At 37.3% G+C, this 21,915-nt stretch overlaps 1 protein-coding gene across 1 annotated transcript; it reads left to right on the top strand.

The window, feature by feature from the left end:
- Window positions 1-27: 27 nt before the first annotated feature.
- LOC139691498 (DNA primase large subunit-like) lies at window positions 28-20,642 on the top strand. Its single transcript, XM_071589348.1, has 9 exons — window positions 28-172; window positions 249-364; window positions 1,555-1,776; window positions 2,400-2,633; window positions 9,260-9,403; window positions 12,929-13,108; window positions 15,113-15,302; window positions 17,466-17,684; window positions 20,542-20,642. Exons 1-9 carry the CDS (start codon window positions 28-30, stop codon window positions 20,616-20,618), a joined length of 1,527 nt encoding a protein of 508 aa, XP_071445449.1. The 3' UTR covers window positions 20,619-20,642.
- The last annotated feature ends 1,273 nt before the right edge of the window (window positions 20,643-21,915 follow it).

Below are 21,915 nucleotides of genomic sequence, written 5' to 3' on the forward strand. Positions count from 1 at the left end.
TATTCGTCACAAGTGTCATATATCGAAATGGAAATTAAGAGAAATACCAAAGGGAAAATCAATTCTGTTGTTAATGTGATATATCCTCATGATTTGCAATTCTATCTTTTCCCTCCTGATTTTGATATTACATTGATAGAATTCCGTAGATTGGCATTTGAGCGGTTGAAAAGTACGTAATAATTCGAAATACATTAATTTATTCTCCGTTATTCATCATGATATTATTCTTTAATTTCCTTTCTTAGTTTTGAGAATAATCGAAGAAGTCACTTTACGAGGCAGATCGAAATATTCTAAAGAATGGGTGGCTGCTATTCTTAATGAATTCAGGAAGCATGGCCTTAAGAAATATGCCACTTTGGTAAGTATGTTATCTGTATTTGTCAGTGTATTTCACTAATTATTAATTTGGTCACGTTCTTGATATCAAATTCGATCAAAATAATTTTGATGCTATGATGACGTTACATATTGAATTCCCTCAACATTTCTTTCATTTACCTCGTAAATTTTGCATTGGATATATACTGGTAGATGTGCAATCACCAATCTATGCAATAAGTCTTCTTAACCGGGTGTTTTAAAACGTCAGATCGCAAGTGTCCAATCTTGGTACAATGCTATGCACCAATTCTTGCCCTTTCCTTGATTGCCTAACATTCTTTATATTACCGTCTTCAACATCCCTCTGCCGGTCAATACCCCCTTCATCCATTTTTTCTGCTTCCTTATGATTTCTCCCAACAATCCTCTGTTATCCCCCACCATGCCTAGAACTTCCTCGTTTGTTTTCCTTTCTGTCCATTGCACCTTCTCCACACCCATATTTCAAAATCCTCCAACCTACGTCTATCCTCCTGCTTCAGTGACAATGTTTCTGTGCCATACATAACTACACTTAATGTCAGTTTTGACAAGCCTCTTCTTAACATACTTGCTATATGTGCCTGTCATCAACTCCCTCCTCCTTGTGAAATCCTTTTTGCCTGGTGCAGTTATTTTTATGTCCCTATTACTTTGACCATTTTGTTCCGAAACTGTTCCGAGATGTGTAAACCATTCCAGCTCTAGATTTGGCCCACATATTTTAATGCTAAGCTTAGCCTTTGTCTTTCTGGAAAATCACGCAACCTTTATTTTATTTATATCGATTCTCATCCCATATCTATCGCACTGAGTTTCCAATACTCTCAGCAATTCGTGAAACCCCTTGGTTTATTGACAAACTAGAGCTTTGCCATTAGCAAACCTAACTGATTTTACGAATTCCCTGCCGACTTTCATTCCTACCTCCACAGTTCTTCCCATGCCTCTTTCATCATTTCCTCCACGTGTGCATTTAAGGGCACCGGTGATAATGGACAACCCTGTCATATGCCTCTTCCTTACACTGCCCATCCTGACTCTTAAGTGTAATCTATGGTGAAGTCATTACACTCCTACCTACAGGCCTATTCCTGAGGGCCCAAATTACCACTGCTTTCAGTAGTCTACCAAAATAATGTTGACCAAGTTCTATATTATAGTTCTATATTAATTATTTCATTACAGTTTTCAAGTGTAGGAGCTCAAGGGTCATCAGTAGATGAAGATGTTCGTAGAGATGACAACACTTCACATTATATTCTGCGCCTTGCGTACTCCAACTCGGAGGAGCAACACCAAGCGTGGTTCATTTCCAGGGAGCTGGAGTTGTTTCGCCTGCGCTTCAGTCACCTGAGTTCAGAGGGTGTCAAGAGTTTTGTGGAGCACAATAAACTTTCATTTACTGTGGTGAGCAATTCTTTCTTTGTTATGGTGGGGAAGTGGATTGCAGAATCAATCAATACTCTTCTCATTTTATGTAAAAACATTGCACTCTATCGAAGTATAATATTACTATGTATATGAGTGCTTATCTTTCCAATTACAAAAGGAGCAACTTCATGTTCCTAAATATACATAAAATTTATTTAATTGTGTGTCTGAAAGTGCTATGTGTTTTAAGGGAATTGGGTTGGTGAAGGAAACAGTAGAATGAGAAATGAGATCATTCATGAAGTTTTATCTTGGTGTCATTACCTGGTATGTATTCCCATTCGTACTCACTCCCTTGACAAAATATGTGGCAATTATTTCATGGCCTCCATCAATTGTTCCTGTGGGTGGCCCATCATGCACATGGATTACAAAGGTATTCCAAAGTCTGGTTGAATTTTGTCACAAATCCACAACCTTGGGGTTATATGACCACCACATCCTGAGCACACTGATTGAACCTATGACTTTGTGATTCTGCTCATGTATTTAGACAGCTTCTAGAGTTTAGAGAGTATTTCTGTGTGCATAAATGGGTATCGCAGGCAGTTCAATCTTGTCTACTGGATTAATCGCATTCCATGTTTTTTTACTTTCAGGTTACCCAAAGTGAGAAAGAACAATTGTTAAGTCATCTGATAAGCTGCACTCCTCACATGTCATCCACTGCTGTGGAAGTTTCGGAGTATTTCAAATTTCAGTTTGAGACTGTTCCAGATCTAGTTCGTAATCGGAGGGTGTATTTGCAAGGTGGTATAGCATATGTGCCTTCAAGCGAACTTCTGTTTGTGGTACTACACATGTATCGTGGCATACTTACAAGAGGTCTTAAGGTAAATTGATTTATATTGAGATCCTTTAATGGTGTCAGCTTTATTTGAGTGTTTGTAAGTTACTTGCTGTATAAAGCGAACGGTAACTACGGCCGTATGAATATAATGGGAAGAGTCAACCCCAGCCGTATTCTTATAAATGGGCAAAGGGTGGGTGGGGGAAATTAGAGAAGATTATTGCAGTATATCAATAAAAATTATCTTTAAAAAATAAATAACTGAAAATAAAAATAATAATATAATAAATATAATAAAAACACTAAAAATAATTGAAATAAATAGATAACGCAAACGGTTAGTACAATGAAATTGAAAAAATGCAAATTAATCACACACACTCTAGCTTGGATGTACTGTGCAGCATTGATCCTTGCTAGTCTCCAACACTCAAACGCACCTAATAAAATAAAATTAAAAATTATAATAATAATAAATGAAAATTAATCACGCACTCTCCAGCTTGGATGTACTGTGCAGCATTGATCCTTGCTAGTCTCAAGTACTCGCATTCAATCAGGGCTTACAAGAGGTTTCCCTCTGCGTCAGTGGCCCGTCAGTCACACGTAATATAATAATAAAAGCAAATTAATCACACACTCTCTAGCTTGGATGTACTATGCAGCATTGATCCTTGCTAGTTTCAAGCGCTCTCACTATCAGTGCTTTCGAGAGGTTTCCCTCTGCTCCAGTGGCCCACCAATCACTCACTTGCGAATTGAGTATGCGAAGATGCCTTAACCCTTGCAAAACTCACTCACAGGTCTACCGTGGAATCTCTTCCGACGTTAGTACTGTGACTCGCACTTTGTGGAAAGGTAAGGGGAGTGCCCATAAGCTGACACAGTGTTTCGACTGCAGAGCAGTCCTCTTCAGAGAAGGAATGATGCCGTCTCGTGTGTGGTGACTTACACATACTGTGGGTAGTGTAACGATCCAAAAGTGGGGGGAAGAGTTGTGGTGAAAAGTGGGTTAGGATGGGGGGTTTGTGGGGAATGGTCGTGTTAGGGATTTGAGTTGTTTTGGTGGCCAGGGAAGGGTGAGTGGGAGGGGGCAATAAGCCGTACCCGGGTGATAATGGAGGCCTAGTCATTAGTGGTGATTTTTCCGAGTGGAAAGGTTCTGGTGTTTTGTTAAGGAGATTAAGGATGATGAGATGGGGCCCTGGTCATGGTTCTTGAGTTTATTTTTGGAGCAGTGGATGTAGTTGCTTTCGTAATAGTCTAATTAGTGGTTCGGTGCTGTGCCAATGAGTTTTTGTTCTGCAACCACCGATCTTTTGGTATGACCTAGTCTGTAGCAAGCCATGTGTTCTTTAAATCATGTTAGGATATTTCTACGTGTTTCTATGTTTTTTCATTTATTATTATTATAATTTTTAATTTTATTTTATTAGGTGCGTTTGAGTGATGGAGACTAGCAAGGATCAATGCTGCACAATACATCCAAGCTAGAGAGTATGTGATTTATTTGCATTTTTTCCATTTCATTGAACAAACCGTTTGCGTTATCTATTTATTTCAATTATTTTTAGTATTTTTATTATATTTATTTTATTGTTATTTTTGTTTTCAGTTATTTATTTTTTTATATAATTTTTATTGATATACTGCAATAATCTTCTCTAATTTCCCTCACCCATCCTTTGCCCATTTATAAGAGTACAGCTGGGGTTGACTCTTCCCATTATAAGGTACTTGCTCCCTGGTCTCATAATTATTATTTTAAACCGTGATCTAATGGTGAGGATAAGCTTTATATGGCCCTTCCTGATATAATTCTGTATTATGTATGGTGGTGTTCCTATTTTTTGTTAATGTTTTTGTAGTAACATTTTATTATTTTAAACTGTGACCTAGTGGTGAGGATAAGCTTTATATGGCCCTTCCTGATATAATTCTGTATTATGTATGGTGGTGTTCCTTTTTTTTGTTAATGTTTTTGTAGTAACATTTTATGGTTTGTCGTGAGTTGTTTTTACTGCTTTGAAGGCTACTAGTTATGTTAGTTGTAAAAATATTTTCTGCTAAAAAGGCTTTATCAGATCAGTGTTCATTCCTTTTCTGAAAAAGGGGAAAGGTAGCAATATTTGAGGACTACAGAATGATGGATAAGTCTGATTTCTTAAGTCTCTAAAGTGGTTCTCCGAATCACCAACCAAAGGATGGAGAGCAGGGTAAATGATTATTTACGAGAAGATCATTTTGAGTTCAGGAAGGAGAGCGGCACGCGTGATGCCATTGCAGTTATTAGTTCTCAAATGGGGAGGAATATAGAAAACAATCTTTCTCAGTTTTTATCTGTTTTGTAGGTTCTGAAGAGGTATTTAATAGATAAAATTGGGTGGAATTACTGGATGTGGTGCAGAAAATAGGTATAGATTGGAGGTATAGGAGGCTGATCCTGTACATGTCTCAGACTGCTCAGATATGAGTGTGGGATGGAGTAGGCAATCAGTAGTGATAGGAAGAGGAGTGAGGCAAGGTTGCCCATTATCACCAGTGCAATTATATAATGTATATGTGACGGAAGAGGCAAGGGAACAACTGGAACCATTATATACTTAACACTTTCATGCTTCACTTTGTGGAATTGTTTGATGTCTATGTTAAAAGAGTTTGTAATAATAATAATAATAATACATTTATTTGTCCGGAGATTTGTTGCATATTCATACATACACAAATATAGGACACGTCAAATATAATTTTCACAATTTCACAATAGAAGAGATACAATATATAAATATATATATATATACATACCAATACACTAGTATAATTACATATCAATTGTTTAAGCCGGAATTGATGCATTGCGACAATTCAAGGTATTCATTTACAGAATAGAACATATTATTTTTTAAAAGGTTAAACAGCTTTTTCTTGAAAACAGGTACTTTTGTTTCATATTTCATTTCATGGGGAAGTTTATTGAGTAACCTTAAGCCCATTGCTTTGGGCCCATGGGCAGTATTGTATGTCCTGACAAATGGTTGGTGCAGGTCATTGCAGGTCCTTGTGTAGTGACTATGGTAATTGTGGTTGGACTTGTAATGGGAAATATTACCCTTTGCATGTAAGATGACATTAAATATATATATGCAAGGTACTGGTAATAAACCAAGTCTTTTGAAGAGAGGTTTACATGGTGCATTGCAAGGAGCATTGCTCATAATGCGTATAATCCTCTTTTGGATTTTGAAGATTATGCCCGCATGGGGAGAGGAACCCCAGAAGAGGATACTGAAAGTAACACGAGAATAAAATTCACCATAGTAAATGGATAGAAGGACCTCTAAATTTACAGAATACCTAATATTTCTAATAAGGAAGCATAGGGAGCTTAACTTGCTGCGTAATTTGAAAATATGTTCCTCCCAAGACATGTTTTTCTGCAGGATTACTCCCAGGAATTGGGTACTGGAATTTTGGGGAATGCTCACACCTTCTACATCTACTGAGATTGCAGATGAAACTTTCTTTTTATTAGTAAAATAAATCAGGCTGGACTTATTTAAATTGGGTTTTAGAAAGTTATGAAGACACCATGCATTGAAAATCTGAGCTACTTCGGCGGCTCTTTCTGTCAAGCTGTCTACTGAGGAGGCTGATACAATGATATTTGTATCATCAGCATACAGTATTGGGTCTATCCCCTTAATGAGCTTAAGATTGTCTGGGAGATCATTGATATAGATTAAAAATAAAATAGGACCAAGTACCGAACCCTGGGGAACACCCAGTGTTACTTCTCTACCAGGGGAAACAAATTTGGAGCCATTTCTTGAGAGCTCAACATACTGATGCCGTTCACTTAGATAAGATTCAATCCATTTGTAGGGCGTGCCTCTTATACCATAGCATTTCAGTTTATATAGGAGTAACTGATGATTGACGAAGTCAAAAGCTTTACTGAAATCGAAAAATAATCCTAAAGTTTCAGTTCTATTATCCAATCCTGAAAGTATTTGATTCACCATGTGATATGTGGCTGTTGTAGTGGACCTTGTTTTCCTAAATCCATGTTGAGATGTGGATAATAGCTTATATGTCTCAAGATATGATACAAGACGTTGATAAAAAACTATTTCAAATATTTTCCCCTAATAATACTAATAATAGTTAGAAGGTCTGTGGAAAATTACAAACTCATTTAATATGGACATGGAACAATTATGTTGGCCGATAATGAAGCCTTAGTTTGTTAATCAGCCAAGGGTTTGCAAACATTGCTAAGCACATTGAAAGAAGAAATGGCATTAAAATAAATGTAAATGAAACAAAGAATATGCAGTTTTTGTGAAACAGAAAGGCCAAGTTAAATATCAAAATAGGAGATCATAAATTAGAGTAGTTGTAATAGTTTACCAAAATATGAAATATTCTGGACCAAATTGGTAAAGTCATTGCAACATAAGACGAAGAATTGCATCAAGCAAAGAGTCTTTCACAAGGAGGAGGGAGTTGATGACAGGGACGTTGAGTAAGGATGTTAAAAAGAGGCTTGTCAAAACTCTGAAATGGAGTGTGGTTATATATGACATGGAAACATGGTCACTGAAGCAAGATGATAGACGTGGACTGGAGGCTTTTGAAATGTGGGTGTGGAGAAAGATGGAGAAGGTGAAGTGGGCAGAGAAGAAAACAAACGATGAAGTACTTGGTGTGGTGTGGGGGGAGAGTGGATTGATTGGAGCAATCGAATAGAGGGTAGGAAAGATAGATGCAGTGTTTTGATAGGTAATAGGCTTTTGAAAACTGCAATAGAGGTGATTGAATGAAAAGCAAAAGAGGAAGGGGCAAGAGTAGGTTAGAGATGTTAGGTGAAATGAAGGGAGGAAGGAAGTATGGCAAATTGAAGGGGGGCTTAATGATAATGTTAGATGTATGCTTGTGTTTTATTAGGATAGGCTAATGAATTCTCACTGTACCATGTGCCATCCTCTGTCCATACAAAACCTACCTTAACTGGTGGAATACCAAATAAAAATTCTTATTTAATGCATAGTTTCAGGCATGTTGGGGTGGAATTCAAGTACATTAATGAATAAATAGCAGCACTTTTCCACAGCTTTTATTTAAACCACGATTGATTTCCAAGTGCTACATCATATACCTGTACAGGTGAAAACTGTAGTCATATGCCATCTTGTATTCCTATTTTAATTGGACGGGAAAGGAGATATGTGGTGGGAAAAAGAAGGGGAATAGGGGCTGTGGCTTGAACAGGGGAAGGAATAGGTAGGGAAGGGTTGGCAGAGGATAAATACAACGGTAGAGACATATAACACAGAAGAGAAGTTCGGATTCCACTTGGGTAATTGAGAAGTCATCTCAGTGCCCCGTATCTGCAGCAGGAAACAATCAGGGGTGGATGGTGGTCTCTAAGCTCAGGGGATTAAGATCCCAAGGAGTGGTGGGAAGAGGAAAAAGGTTCACTACACTTGGCACGCAGAGGGAGGGGGGGAGACGAGGAACGTATCACGGTCACCAAGTGAAGTTGATGGAAGGGGTAGGAGAGGTGGAGGTGAACACTGCATGTCATTCAGGAGGGTAGGTGCTTCTGATCTCCCATTGTACGATTTGTAATTCTTCCAGTGCATCTTAACTTCTTTCTCTTGTTTAGCACATGAATTACTTGTAAATCAAGGTTACAGGCATGATTAGTCTCAAGTATATGTTTGGTAACCTCCTCAATGCCTCAGTAATTCCTCTTCAAGCACAGAATATGGAACATTAGCTTGGTCAATATGAATTTGAAAATGCTGATTTTAACTTACGTTACCATAAATGGCTTATTTCATTGGATGCTTCATAACTCCATCTTATTTTAAGGTAGCTGAAGAAATCAATAAAATAAGTCCTCTGCCTGCAAGCATGATATCATCTAAGGGAAACTGAACTTTTGGAGCGTACAAAGTCATCACAGCCAGGACCGGAAAGAGTCATTGCTCTTGAGCATGGTGTCACGCCAGTTGAAACGTTGAAGGAAGGACAGCGGTTTCCAATGAGATTAGTGGAAAAATATTCTTTGACTTAGTTGACATAAGGGTAGGCGCAAAACTGATCACAAAAGAGAATTGATACTTCCTGCGACTCGTTCAAGGAGTCCAATTTTTTACATTATGATCATTAATATCAAGTGAAAAGGCCGTTTTACTCTTTTGAGTTCTTGAAAACTCATATTTAAAAAAAAAACTCAATTGACCAATGGTAGCCCACCTAATTATGTGGAAGCCCTTCAGCCAGTCAGAGTGCACTGGTTCAGACAGCTGGTGTCTTAGAAAAGAACCAGCACCAAACACTGCTGACCTGAAGATGCCAAAAGATGGGCCTACTTGGAAGTAATCCATTATGGCACAGAGCTGTCACCTTTGGTGCTGCTTGCTTTTTGAGAGCAGCATGAATAACTACCTCTGATGTGGCTAGAGTAATGTGTGGTTCTTTGGAATTGGCCAAGCTAGTTTTCATCGCTAAGTAATTGTGCCATGTGAAAACATTATTTTAGTAAATATTCTTTAGTGTAATATAAATAGGACTCGAAATCCTCCTGCACAGAAGTTGCCAAACTGTAGATATGCTTATATTTTGTAATGTACATTTTTCTTTTATCCACATCCCGCTCAGGCCCTTGTCCGAATACGTTGGTCATTGGACCGTGACCCTCGACTTGGGCCTCTGTTGTCCGGTCTGCATATTGCCAACATTGGCCGGGATTACTCCAACACTCCAGCCATGGAGAACACCATACTGCCTCAAGAGTTGGACCAAGTAAGGAAACTGAATGAGATAATCATTGTGTGTTTTGTCATTGAATTCTTCAAAAGTCCATTCTCTTAAGAGTTCCACTATTAAACACTCTCCTGCTTGTTAGCCCACTGGCTTATCTATCTTAGGAAAATGTATTATAACCTATGAAATTTTTTTCATGTCTATATGGATAATTTACACGCTGAGATTATAATATTTAAATTTTATTGATGCATGAATGATATAGCAACAAAATTGAAAGCCAACAAAATTATAAACAAATATTGATGCCAACAATTTTTTTTTATATGAATATCTGACAAGACATGACAATTGTAGTAACGCAATACTTCTTTATCACTGAATATTTCTATAAGATTCATCTAATGGATTCTGAAATACATATTTTAATTTGGTTGGAGTCCGAAAGAAAGATCTACCTATCTCTAGTTCCTTAGCTCAAAGTGTAAAATATCCCCCATCTTATCTTTCATTCTACTTAACATTTTAGTCGAAGGTATTATCTGAACCTATAGTTAATAATAACTAAATATATAATATTTCAGCAATTATTATTAACTTTAGTCTCCTTTAGTGCGGTAGAATTTGAAATAGGCAGGTAATTGAAGGGCAGCCATACTCGTCAATTTCACCGTTGCAATTCCTTTGCTACACTACACATGCTCTTTCTTCGAATCCATGTCATGGAATTCTGCTGGAATATTACATTGATTGATTCCAACTGTACTTAGTGCACCGGTTTATCATTGATGAACTTGATAAAAGGATGGTGTGATGTGTACTAGTTATTTCATGCTACAAATTCATCTTTGGATGAAGAATTTTAGTAATCAGGCCTTACCAGAAGGAATTAATTTGCCTCCAAATGGAAGGAAACCCACAAGGAGATACCTTGTTAAGGATTTTCTATACAACTCTGTGATTTGTTAATTTACAATGGAGAAAACATTTGGAAACTGCCTGGAAATCTGTCGCTGGAAAATAATAATTTTCGGCATGCTGAGGACTTAGCTTCTCCTACAACTGATTCGGCAGATGAACCGGTAATTTTGGAAGGGGTTGAGGAATAGTCTGGTGCATCATGAGGACAGTTGATGCCATTCAATAAACAATATGGAATTCATGAAGTGAGAGTCATTAAGGATTGACTAAGTGCCAATGCAGATCAGCAGCTGATAAACTTCATGCTGAGTTTCAAGAGTTGATGGAGGAAATTATCTGCTTCCAGAGCAAATCTTCAAATGCTGTTGAAAATAGCCTACGTTGGAAGTCCCAATGAAAATGTTTGTTTGCTGTGGGAAATGAAAAATTGGCTCATGGGTGCAAAACTTTGGGAGAGAGAGTTATGGTTGTACGCTGTGGTATATTATGCATAAGAATGAATCTTTTGATGATAGGAAAGGCAAAAAGGCCATGCTTCTTCTAAGGATTGGACACAAATTAACCAATTCAGTAAAACAATTTATCTTGAAACTGTTTGGAGGAATATGGAAATTTTTATTCCATATATTCTAATTAATTTTGTTCATTTATTGTTTCAGAATTCAATCATGTGGCCATGTACCTGTTCATTTCAGTCGATATTAGTTTAGAAAATCTCCTTAATGAACTGAAAACATGTTTGCCATGTTTCCTGGCCAATAAGATGCAATTTATTTAGTTCAAAGGGTGTTACCCTAAAACCAGCCTGCATCTTATGGGATTGGGGCACACGGCCATCATTTCGACCTGTGAGCGCAAGCTGTTTTGCCAGAAAAATACTTTATATTATGTATTTATTGCTACCACTGTTATAGAAAATTGTTGCCTTGATTACAAATCTCAATAATATCACGGTTTTGAGTCAGTAGTAAGTTACAGAGTTTTGATATTTCATTCAAAGTACTGCCTAAAAATATTCTCAAATAAATTATAAATGTATACAATGTGTTGCATTTAGTTCCATCTCACATCTGGTGCTGCTGTGACCTTAATATGCCTTGGGCTAATGGGGATATTGCCCCTTTAATACATACATGCGTAAGTACACTGCATCTCTTCTGAAAAACTGGGATTCAACAGGCAGTCAACGTTAAGTAGCGAGAGAGTGTTGTTAAGGCATTGAAAATGGTTGCTTCTAATACAATTGTTGATAATATCAAAATAATAACAGAAACTAAGCATTACACAGAAAGTTACAATGATAATAACCTCTTCAGATCCCTAGAGAGAAGATTGCTGTACAGTATTCCATTCAAACATGAATTTGTGAATTACCTTTAAGGACACAGAAACAAAGCAGCTGACAGGCATTTTGGCCCAGTGATTACAAATTTCCAGGATTCCATGATGACCTTGACATAAATGTAGCTGCTAATTTTTTTTTAAGTGACAATTCAAAATTCTTCGTATTTTGTGTTGACAACAAAATTCTTCGATCCTTTTCTGTTTGATCCAATTATTCTTTTGTCAATTCTTACCTGAAAAATCAGGGTGCGTCTTGAATTTGACATCATTTGTTTTCAAAGCTATTTGCCCAATGTGATTTGCATCTTGCTGTTTTTGAACTAAATAAATAAAGTTTATTGGTTCAGCTTGTATGTGTGTTAAAAATATTCTATTGCTCATTTTCTCAATGTTTATTTCACTTCTTCCTGACAATTTGTTCAGTATTACAGCAACCCCTCTGCTGTATATTACTCTCCAGCTATTACCTGAGTAACACTGCTATCCTTCCATCTCACCTTGCGTAGCCTAAAAATATCTAGATTTCCTCTCTCCATCTCTTACTTCATATTTTCAAATTCCTCTGTCCTCAGCATCCTACTAATATTCCAAATTCATTTTCTGACTGGTTTGGTCCTCTTCCATGTATTTTGTGCAGCTGTTATCTATTTTGATTTGCAAGGATTCCATATAATGATGATCCAAGGAGGCTTGCTTCGCCTGATGCCAAGCACGGCACACAGACAACTGGGCTGAGTCCCATAGTTGCCAAGACTGCTATCATGATCTTTGTCCATCATTGCTTTGTTTGTGAAATATTCAGTCGAGGTGGTTTTCCATTGCCTTCTGCATCTGTTTTTAACATGACACAAATCACTTCAAATGGCCGCCCCACTGGTGTCAGATGCCTAAGCAGCCTCCCCTCTGAAAAACAAGTGCTGCGTGGACTACCCATCATCCGGCTCCTGTCCTTTGGCCCATCTAGCATCGGGTGACCAACCCTCCGAGGAACAAGTATCTTTGCTCACACCAGCAGGGGTCATCAGAGTGCACTAGCCCTTTTACCAACTCAAGGTTGAGGGGTATGGGGAGGCAAATCAGCCGTACGTTACTATGTATTGGAGTAATCCTGGTTCTAATATAATGCATCTCCATTAGGCCATGGCTCATATTTTCTGGTGTTGTCATTTTTCACGTGATGGGCCATAAATGTTGAAGAGTTCTCTGTAAAGGGAGAACATTATTGTTGATGAGCAGTCTGTGCTCAGCCATGAAGCCTGATGACTCCTGGTGACGTCCTTTTGCTCTTTTCTTTGGCAGTTGTGCCTCGAGTCGTTCCCTCCGTGCATGCAGAGTCTCCACCAGCAGCTGAGGTCAACGCACCACCTCCACCACACTGGCCGTCTCAGATACATCCTCTACTTGAAAGGCCTCGGCCTCTCCTATGAGCATGCCATGCAGTTCTTCAGGGAGGAATTCATGCAGCACGACCCTAAGAAGGTTCGAATGAAGGGCTGTGTGTGCTGCCCTGCAGTCGGGGTGTGGTTTGTCCCTTCTATTTCCGTACCTGACCCTGATTTCGGTGGTGTGAATGGGTGCAGTATGCAATTTTACTCTTTGGTTTGCACACACTTTTAAAGCTAATTAAAATTTTAGATTGCCGTCTGGTCCTATTCTGGCTAAATTATGAATTAAAGTAGTAGGATACCCTCAATGCATTTTCAACCAAGCATGGGAGGCCTTCTCCAGTTTATTTACATTTTACATTGATGGTGTAATATTATTTTTTCATGGTTGAAATCCCTGGCATGAGGGTGTATTTGTTGTGTATCAATAATAGCCTCAGTAAAACTTAAACTCAGCCTTGTGGTTAAAATTTTGTAGGAAACCACGACTTGGTGCACTTATCTCCCTCGCCTAAAAGCAACACATTGCCATTCTGATGAATAAGCTACTCACTCTTTGCTATGCATACTGCTCAAGACATTTAGAATGAGATCCCGTTCTCTCTATTCGTGGTTAAATATCATGAGGGATAGTCACCATTGTTTTGAGGAGAAATTATGTAAAATCCATAACCGGAATACACTTTTCATGACAAATTAATGTGTCGCACTAAAAAAGTAATTTGAAGGAAAATTAGCACTCCATGATTCATCAAATTGCATCATTGAAACCGTGACCTACCGCCCATTGGCTGTAAAAGCAAAATGAAAGGATCAAAGTGCCAACAAAAATGCTCTCCTCCTCGCTATCAAAATACATTCCTTGTGCTCCGTGCAAGTGTTCTTTTCATGGAAATGTCCTCGTTTTGTCACGAAGTTATTGACTCTAGAGAGACACTCACTATTCCCAAAATGGTACGTGCGTATCTGAATGGGGGCATATGCTTAGGAGTGTAATAACCATTGCGAAGGGAGAGTTTGGTGCCTGGGCATGATGGGTCATTGTATCTGGGATATCTGTCACACAGGTGAAGAAAGAAGGGCATTTTAAAGTGATGATGAGGTGATTGTGGCGATTCCTGCCCAACTCAGCATGTTTGCTGGGTTTGGGCCATGAGTGTGCTTTTCTCTGCTTGCCGTTGGAGGATGAGCGAGGGTCATTTGGTTAATACTGGTCCTCGGCAAGAACCCTGAACCACTATAAGCCTTAACCAAAAGGTTGCAATGACTTCGGCAAAGTTAATAAAAGCTGAATGTAAACATTTGTGTTATTAATATTTATTTGAATGTTTTTGTGGAATGGGTTTGATGAGCACTCAATGTTTCCCACCTGAGAAATTTTCAGAGAACAATGTTTTGAGTTTTAAGTAAAATATTACAACACTATTTTAACTCGTTTATGTTCTGCCCATTTGTGATCATCTAACTCGTTATTTAATTAATATCCAATTTAATGATTTAACACGTGCAACAATGTTGTATTCATGCGTTCTTAAGCCTGATATATGAATGGCATGTATGCTTTTCTTGTAGTGCAACAGACTTTCACTCAACGGCATATCTCCTTTATTGTAAAAACTGCAATTTTCCATTTTAACACCTTTTCTGTTTTAGGGTTTTGAACAACCACATACTCCACCTCAACCCTCCCATCAGCCCTCCTTTGCAATCGTCTCATTACCCCACAACCCCCTCGCTTCTCCCTACTTAACCACCCCCTGATTTCTTGTCATTCCCCATCGCCCGCTTAGATTTACTTCTTTGTTCCCTGGTTCCCAAGGGATAACCAATTCCATTTTGGCTCCAACTCACTCCCACCCATCACACCAAGTGTGTCAATATATGCGTCACATGTATCTCACTACAAATTTAAACCTGATGATGCCGTATTAAAATGAAACACATTGCACCAAACCAAATTAATTCTGTGGAAAATCACACTCTCTCTTTCATTTGATGAATTCTCATGTATCTAATTGTAAGTAACGAATGTATCTGTTGAAAGACGTGCCCCTCTCGTTATTTGCAGTGAATTATCTCTGTATCTTACTATTTTCAGTTTGAAAAGGAATATTCGTATTCCATAAACCACTCTTATGGGAAAGTGGGCTCCTGCAGGCAGTATTCACCATACAGTTGTGCCAAATTAATAATGGATGCTGCAGCCGAGGGCAGCTGCCCCTTCAAGTATGAGACAACCAGTAAAATCAAAGGTCTCATTACGTCCCTTGACTCACACACTCCAAAACGTAAGTAAACTCCTTTTAGTGTGACTAGTACCTCAGAGATTTCTGACTGGTACAGTCTAGATCCCTACCTCCAGTGTTAACTATTCTAGGATCACTTGATAGATGTATGAGACATTGTTCAATTTTAGAATCATAATTTTATTTATAATTAGATGTTACATCTGCAAAAAGTAAAGTTAATGCTAATAGAAGCACAAAATGGAGTACCTGCATTCACATTTATATGCATATTTTATTTGAATACTGAGTCACTAAACTAGGGTCAGTCTCAACAAATTCATTGTCATTTAAAGGCTTGGTTGATAGCCAATAATGGTTTGGTTTTGAATGCTAAAATGTTGGTCCTATGTATGGAGAATTAACAACAAGTAAACTGCTAGAGAAGGGTTACTATAACAAAAGGACTTTCTGGAATAGTCTTGTGGTCTTTGAAATTTTTTTATACATTCTATGATCTTCCAGTATTGTGCCATGTTTACAAATGACCTTTCCTACATTTTATTCCTGTAAAATATTTGGATCAATAAATAATATTATTATTAGTCTATGCAAAAGGTGGTAGTTTATTAAATAATGTGATCCCCATATATTTTGCAGTCTTAGCCAAATGATAATATGATGTATTAGCCTTGGCTCCTATTCTTGTTTCATAATTATGTATATTTGCTCTTGTCAAGAGATTATTAGTTTTTTCTATATCACCTTAGGCAACATAAATGTATAGCGTTTAAACTGTCATAATGCTATTAGCGATGCAGGGTGGCCGGCAGTTATCTCTAGAATCTGTATTGCAGATGATTCTGGTAGCTTTCTTTTGTAGATTAAGGATAGATTTGACGCTAGAGATATTGACCCTTAACTTCAGTTATAATAACAGATGGCAATGGCAACCTGTATAGTATGCATTCACATGAAAAGTCCTTGTAGCAATGATTTTAATTTCCTTAATATGAATATGGCTAAAGATGAGGTGACACATACATACCCCTATTTACCCTTGCTTTTGAAAAGTAAATGATATCCCAATGATCACCATTCAAAGTGATAAGAAATTCTATAACTGGTGATGATTTTATCTCTTAGTGCTCCTGAAATTTGAAGTCTGGCCGTTATGTTGGCACTATCCATTTTTAAAGTTTTTCTTCTCAAATGTGAGTTTTGAGTTGTGAATTCTTTGCTTTCTATTCATTTTACTGGTTCCTCTCCTTTAACTACCATCCCTGAGGCACCATCAAAAACTATGTATGTTGGATATAGACAAAGAAAATTACTAGATGTTATTTTTGTTTGCTTTGTATTGATTTCTTGATTAGGTTGAGTCTCTTAGTGGCACAAGGAAGACTGTTTCTTTACAGTAACATAGTTTTCATCATCAATATCTCTAAGAAAAGTATTCTCTTCTTTTGAGTTCCAGTCTTTTGTTCTTCTGCTGTAAACCTTGAAATGTATTAAATGTAGCAGCATGTTTTTGCACATGATGTCTCTTTACATTATACCTTGTGAAAAATGACTAAGATTGGCTACAAGTAAGGCAGATTGCCTTGCTAATTGCCTCAACAGAAACGTAGTCATCTAGTCTCTTCTCATCGACAAGCTTTCTTCGTCCATGTTTTTTTTATTGCATTGTGTTATATTTTGTGAACACAAATTAACTTGCAAAACTCAGGGAAAAATGATATTCAGATTTGCTGGATACCCTGGTGTTCAGATTTGCTGGATACCTTTTTTCCAACCATTGAGAATGCCTAAGGGTGTCACCTATTTATCATAAACAGATATAAACTTCACATGTTTGATGTCAGCAGGGAAAACTTTATAAACATTGGTTGTGAAAAAGAGAGAATGATAAATAATTCAACTGACCATTAAACAAAAGTATGTTTTCCGGAATTCGTTGTGAAAATGGAAGCACCGATGCTTAGCACAAATAAAATACACTAAAGATGCTGTCTATTGTAATCAGTGGTTAATTGAAAATGGTGTTTTGGTTAATCAATTGATAAAAAAATTATCTTTCCACTGTCACCCCTGAATCATGATACATATTTTTAATGATCAGGATACTCTATTTGTAAAGAAATGCCACTTATTAAGTTTCATGGTGTAGAAATGAAATTGACCTTCCAGTGATTTGTGTATTATTTCCTCCTCTTTTCTTTGCAGATGCACAGAGTATCCTTCAATTTGTTGAAGCAAAGCAGTACAGCCATGCATGCTCAAAATATTTTGAAATGACACAAAAAGCTGAAGCCGGAGCAATAATTACCCACCCCGTTCAGTACTTTGAGGAGAGCAGGCAATTACAGTCCGGGAAGGAGGCTAAACCATCCACAAAGGCACAAACTACACGGGTGAACATACCTTCATCCCAATCAGACACTGGTATGTATTTTTTCTTGATCTGTTTTTGTATCAATTGCATGTTTTGACTTGTAATAATCCAAATGGTAAATCAGAGTTGGATTATTGGAATTATGGTAATTACATGATAATATTAGCAAATTTGATATTTATCACTTTGAACTTACTTTTATGGAATTAACTTTATTGCCATTTAAAATTTCATGCTTCTGCATTCTTCAAAGATCAGTTAGTCCTTTTGCTGTGATTTTTGGGAAGATTTTGATTTATAATCCTTTGACCTCGTATGCATTGAAATAATCATGACTGGGCAGAGTGGAAACTTTGTTGTGGAATATCATTGACTTATCAAAGAGAATTTTTGAAAATTTAGGCAGAAACTGTCATGTACACTAGCCTTTCTAATTAAAAATATTTTAATCTGTTTTGATGTTGAAGAATGATTCCCCAATTGTATGGCATTTAATTATTGGGTACTTATTAGCTTGATAGATTACTTAATGATTACAATAGGTGTAGTACATATTCTTGGCTCACTTTAACACTTAGGGGAACTTATCTTTTCAATGTAGTGAATTATATATATTTTATAAGGCTGCGTTAATAGTTGATACATGAGTGGCATCAACTTGCCTGACTTAACCACATTTGAAATTTATTGTATGTTTTGTGATTGCATTATTTTTTCATATGAATATTAGCCATAATCACTTGTATTTCAAGTACATTCTCCAAAGTATCATTTGCTGATAATTGCTGCCAAATATAGTTAGTCGTATGCTAGAATTCAATAATTGGAACATTTTTGGCAGTTCTGGAGTGTTGTTAACTAAAGTCTCAGTGTTGTTCTCTGATTAGGTGTGATAATAATGTTGAAGTTGTGCTTCAGGTAACTCAAAATCTCCTAAGAGCCACATTTTACAGCTCTCTCACTCTATAAATACATTGATGCTCTAAAAATGATTTGGCATTGTAATCACTTAAATTCAAAGATAAATAGCCACTGGTGCTACAAAACATTTTATTGCTCACCAATTACATTGGAAAGTTTATCGCCTTCAACCTGCTCCCCATACTGATCCCTACGGCACTCCATACTAATCTCCCATAGTTCAAAGCAGTGTTGGAAGTCCACTTCTGTCGGCTTGTTGAGAACCTCTGTTGCTTTTCGCTTTCACGATGCCAAATATTGTCCCCTTATCCAATTTGACTTCAGGAAATAAAAATAAGTCACAGTCATACTTGTTCAGCAAGGGCAGTCAGAACCTCGATGTAATAATGTCGATCAACTGTATGACATTTGGGCACCCAGTGAATGTTGACAATTCCACACTTGTCAAAAAATACAATCTTCTTGGCTTTGACTTTTGATTTGCTCATTTTTGCTTTTTCTTGTCGTGGTGAGATTGGGCTCTTCCAGTGCATCGATTGGCGGTTTGTTTTGGGATCATAGATAAAAAACCATGATTCATCTCTGGTAATCACTCTGGACCCAATGTTATCAATGTTGCTGAAAAGATCAGCACAAACATTCATTCTCTATTCCTTTTGCTCCGGAGCAAGAAGTTTTGGCACCATTTTTGTTCAAACTTTGTGCATATTCAGTGATTCATGTGAAATCTCATGGATGCTTTCATCGTTCCTGAGATTTTGTCAAGAATTCAGACACTCGGACGTTGATTTTAGGGCATTAGTGTACCAATTTTCCAGATGTTGTCGCCCATATTTGATGTTGAGGGTGTTTGAGGTCATGGATCGTCTCCGACTGTTTCATATCCCTCCCTATTCAAAAACTTCCTTTAAGATGGCATGAGCTTCTGTGGCAGTTTTCTTCAGTTTCACTGGAAACCTGAGGTTAACTCATAAATTAATCTGAACACTTTGCATTTTTTCGACAAGACATAAGTGCAAAGACTTGAATATTGCTATAGCAAGAAGACTGAACAACATACAATCCAGCCTATCGAGCTGAGCATCAGCAGGCAGCTCACTGTCCACCAGTAGCAACACCAGTCCTGTTATGCAATTGCCTTGACTCGTAATACTGTGCACTGGTTGTGAGTTTGGGTGACAGCATTGCCTTTTGGAGATTGAAGCCTAGTACAACAACACATTTTGTCTTTAAGCAAATTCATTAGATTATAAGCAATGATAGCATGTTTCAAGTGCAAATCTTTCTCTAGTGTCTGTTCATTTAATTTAACACAGTCACTTATATTCTTAATGTCATAAGTTGCCACGTTGCAGTAAACATGTGCATCACTTTTTGGTGGCTGACAACCAAAATTGTAAAAAGAGACGTTTCAGGCGTGATATGGTGGAATATCATGATTTTTGTGGAAAATTGCTATTTTTAATTAAACCAAAATTGTAGTTGCTGTTAAAGCTATCCCGGCAATACTGGCTCTTCTCCTTGATAATAATGTCATACGCTTGATATTTTGTTTGGTAATTTTATTAATTACCTTATCCCTGCCAGGGGAAAATTATCACCATGTTTTTCCTTCTGGAAAGTAAGCTTTTAATGGTAATGAATTAGTAAAATATTTAAATTGAAGCATTAAAATTAAAACAATTACCTGAGAATATAACCTCAATTTCTTTTTACTTTGAAATGTAATTCAAATGCTAGGGTGAATGAGTATTGGATTAGTGGAAGTGCAAATCTAAATTTTCATTGAGGAGCTTTGAACTGAATTAATAAATTTTGATGATAACACCTATGCCTGGTTGGAATTTGATTTAAAATGCATGCTAAGACATACCAAAACATTAAAATCAAAGAAAATTATGTCATTTGAGTATGTTCACTTTGCCCAGTATTGTCTTGAAATGATACAATATAACCATTGACCACTTATACTTTCTCTCCATACAGGCACTCAAAGATCAGAAATAGAAGATTTGCCGTGCATTGATTTTGATGATGACTTTGGTGATTACAGTATACAATGAATTTTGTTTTAACTACTATGTGAATTAATGCCTTAAATATTTGTATGTAAATTTGTACTCATTATACAATTATATTAACTCTATGTAGATATTTGATAAATTGATATTTTTCACTTTATATTTGGCATAAGATGAGAGTGATTATCTGTTTCAAGATTAAATTATTAAAAATGAGAATTCTTCTATCACATTTACCCTCCTTGAAGACTTCAGCCTCGATGGGATGGAAGGGCTTGTATGTATATTCCAGTTGACCAGAGAGCTATCCAGGTGGAAGCATATCATGTACATATTATTGCTTATGAGGTTAGGGTCTGAACGAAGGGAGAGACAGTATCTGAGTGAGGAAGCTGCAGCAGAATCTGGTCCCAGCAGGGTAACCATTGGAAGTGATGGTGCCATGTTAAAAATGCTGTGAAGGGAGATAAATGTGATGGTACCTAAATTATTTTTCCCATAACAATAAAATGATTGGCAAATAAGGATAATGAATTCTGTAGACTAGAAAATATATTCAATAAGTCCATTTTAGATGCATGTAGATGAGAGAAGCAGGAAGGCCTCATGTGATTGAGGGTGGAGAATGGTGAGAAGCTGGGAATGACAACCAGTCCACCTTGATCTCCATGGGCACAGGCTCATGGCATCTGTTTCCTTCAATCGACACATCCCTAGCTTCATCAAAGAGGGACATTTATGCCACTATTTTGTGTCACCATTTCCCACTCGTTAGACCATTCAAGGATGTGTCTGTGGGGGGTCAGGTGATGGAGGAAATATGTACTTCTCTACTAGCAGATAAGGCCATCAAGAGGATAAAGCAAACATGGTAACAGTAAGTTTGTCAGTCAATTGGAAGTTTTTACAGATGCTGACCTGTATAAAGTCAAGTTCGCCCATCAATGAGGCATCCAATATAGAGATAATGTGTAGTGTAGTAGTCCAATGTAATTGCAATATAATACTGGAATGTATAATATAAATTACCCAGTGACCACTACCCTTAAAATTGCCACACAATGCAGGCTGTCAGTGAGTGTGTGAGTCAAGTGTTGATCAATGCAGACATTGTTGCTCCATTGCCTCCATTTATTGTACCATAGAGAGATGTTTGGGGCTGCACTTTTCAGGTTCACACAGGCAAAGAGCATCAGTGGCACCAAGGAGCCATTTTGAAACAGCCTTCCCAAGTCTCAGGTATTTAAAGCTAGCTCATTTTCTCTTAACTGTACTTCCAATTCTGTTTGGAGAATCAACAGCTACTTGGACCACCAACATGAACCATAATAAGTATTCT

This window comes from Hetaerina americana, unplaced genomic scaffold, assembly GCF_022747635.1.
Source record: "Hetaerina americana unplaced genomic scaffold, ioHetAmer1.1.p SCAF_37, whole genome shotgun sequence".
Taxonomy (NCBI): Eukaryota; Metazoa; Arthropoda; class Insecta; order Odonata; family Calopterygidae; genus Hetaerina; species Hetaerina americana.

Excerpts from the sequence above, each read along its gene's own strand:
- LOC139691498 (XM_071589348.1), top strand. The coding sequence starts at position 28 with ATGGAAATTAAGAGAAATACCAAAGGGAAAATCAATTCTGTTGTTAAT. Across the intron at positions 1,777-2,399 it reads ATAAACTTTCATTTACTGTG|GTTACCCAAAGTGAGAAAGA; the intron begins GTGAGCAATTCT and ends TTTTACTTTCAG. Across the intron at positions 13,109-15,112 it reads TGCAGCACGACCCTAAGAAG|TTTGAAAAGGAATATTCGTA; the intron begins GTTCGAATGAAG and ends TACTATTTTCAG.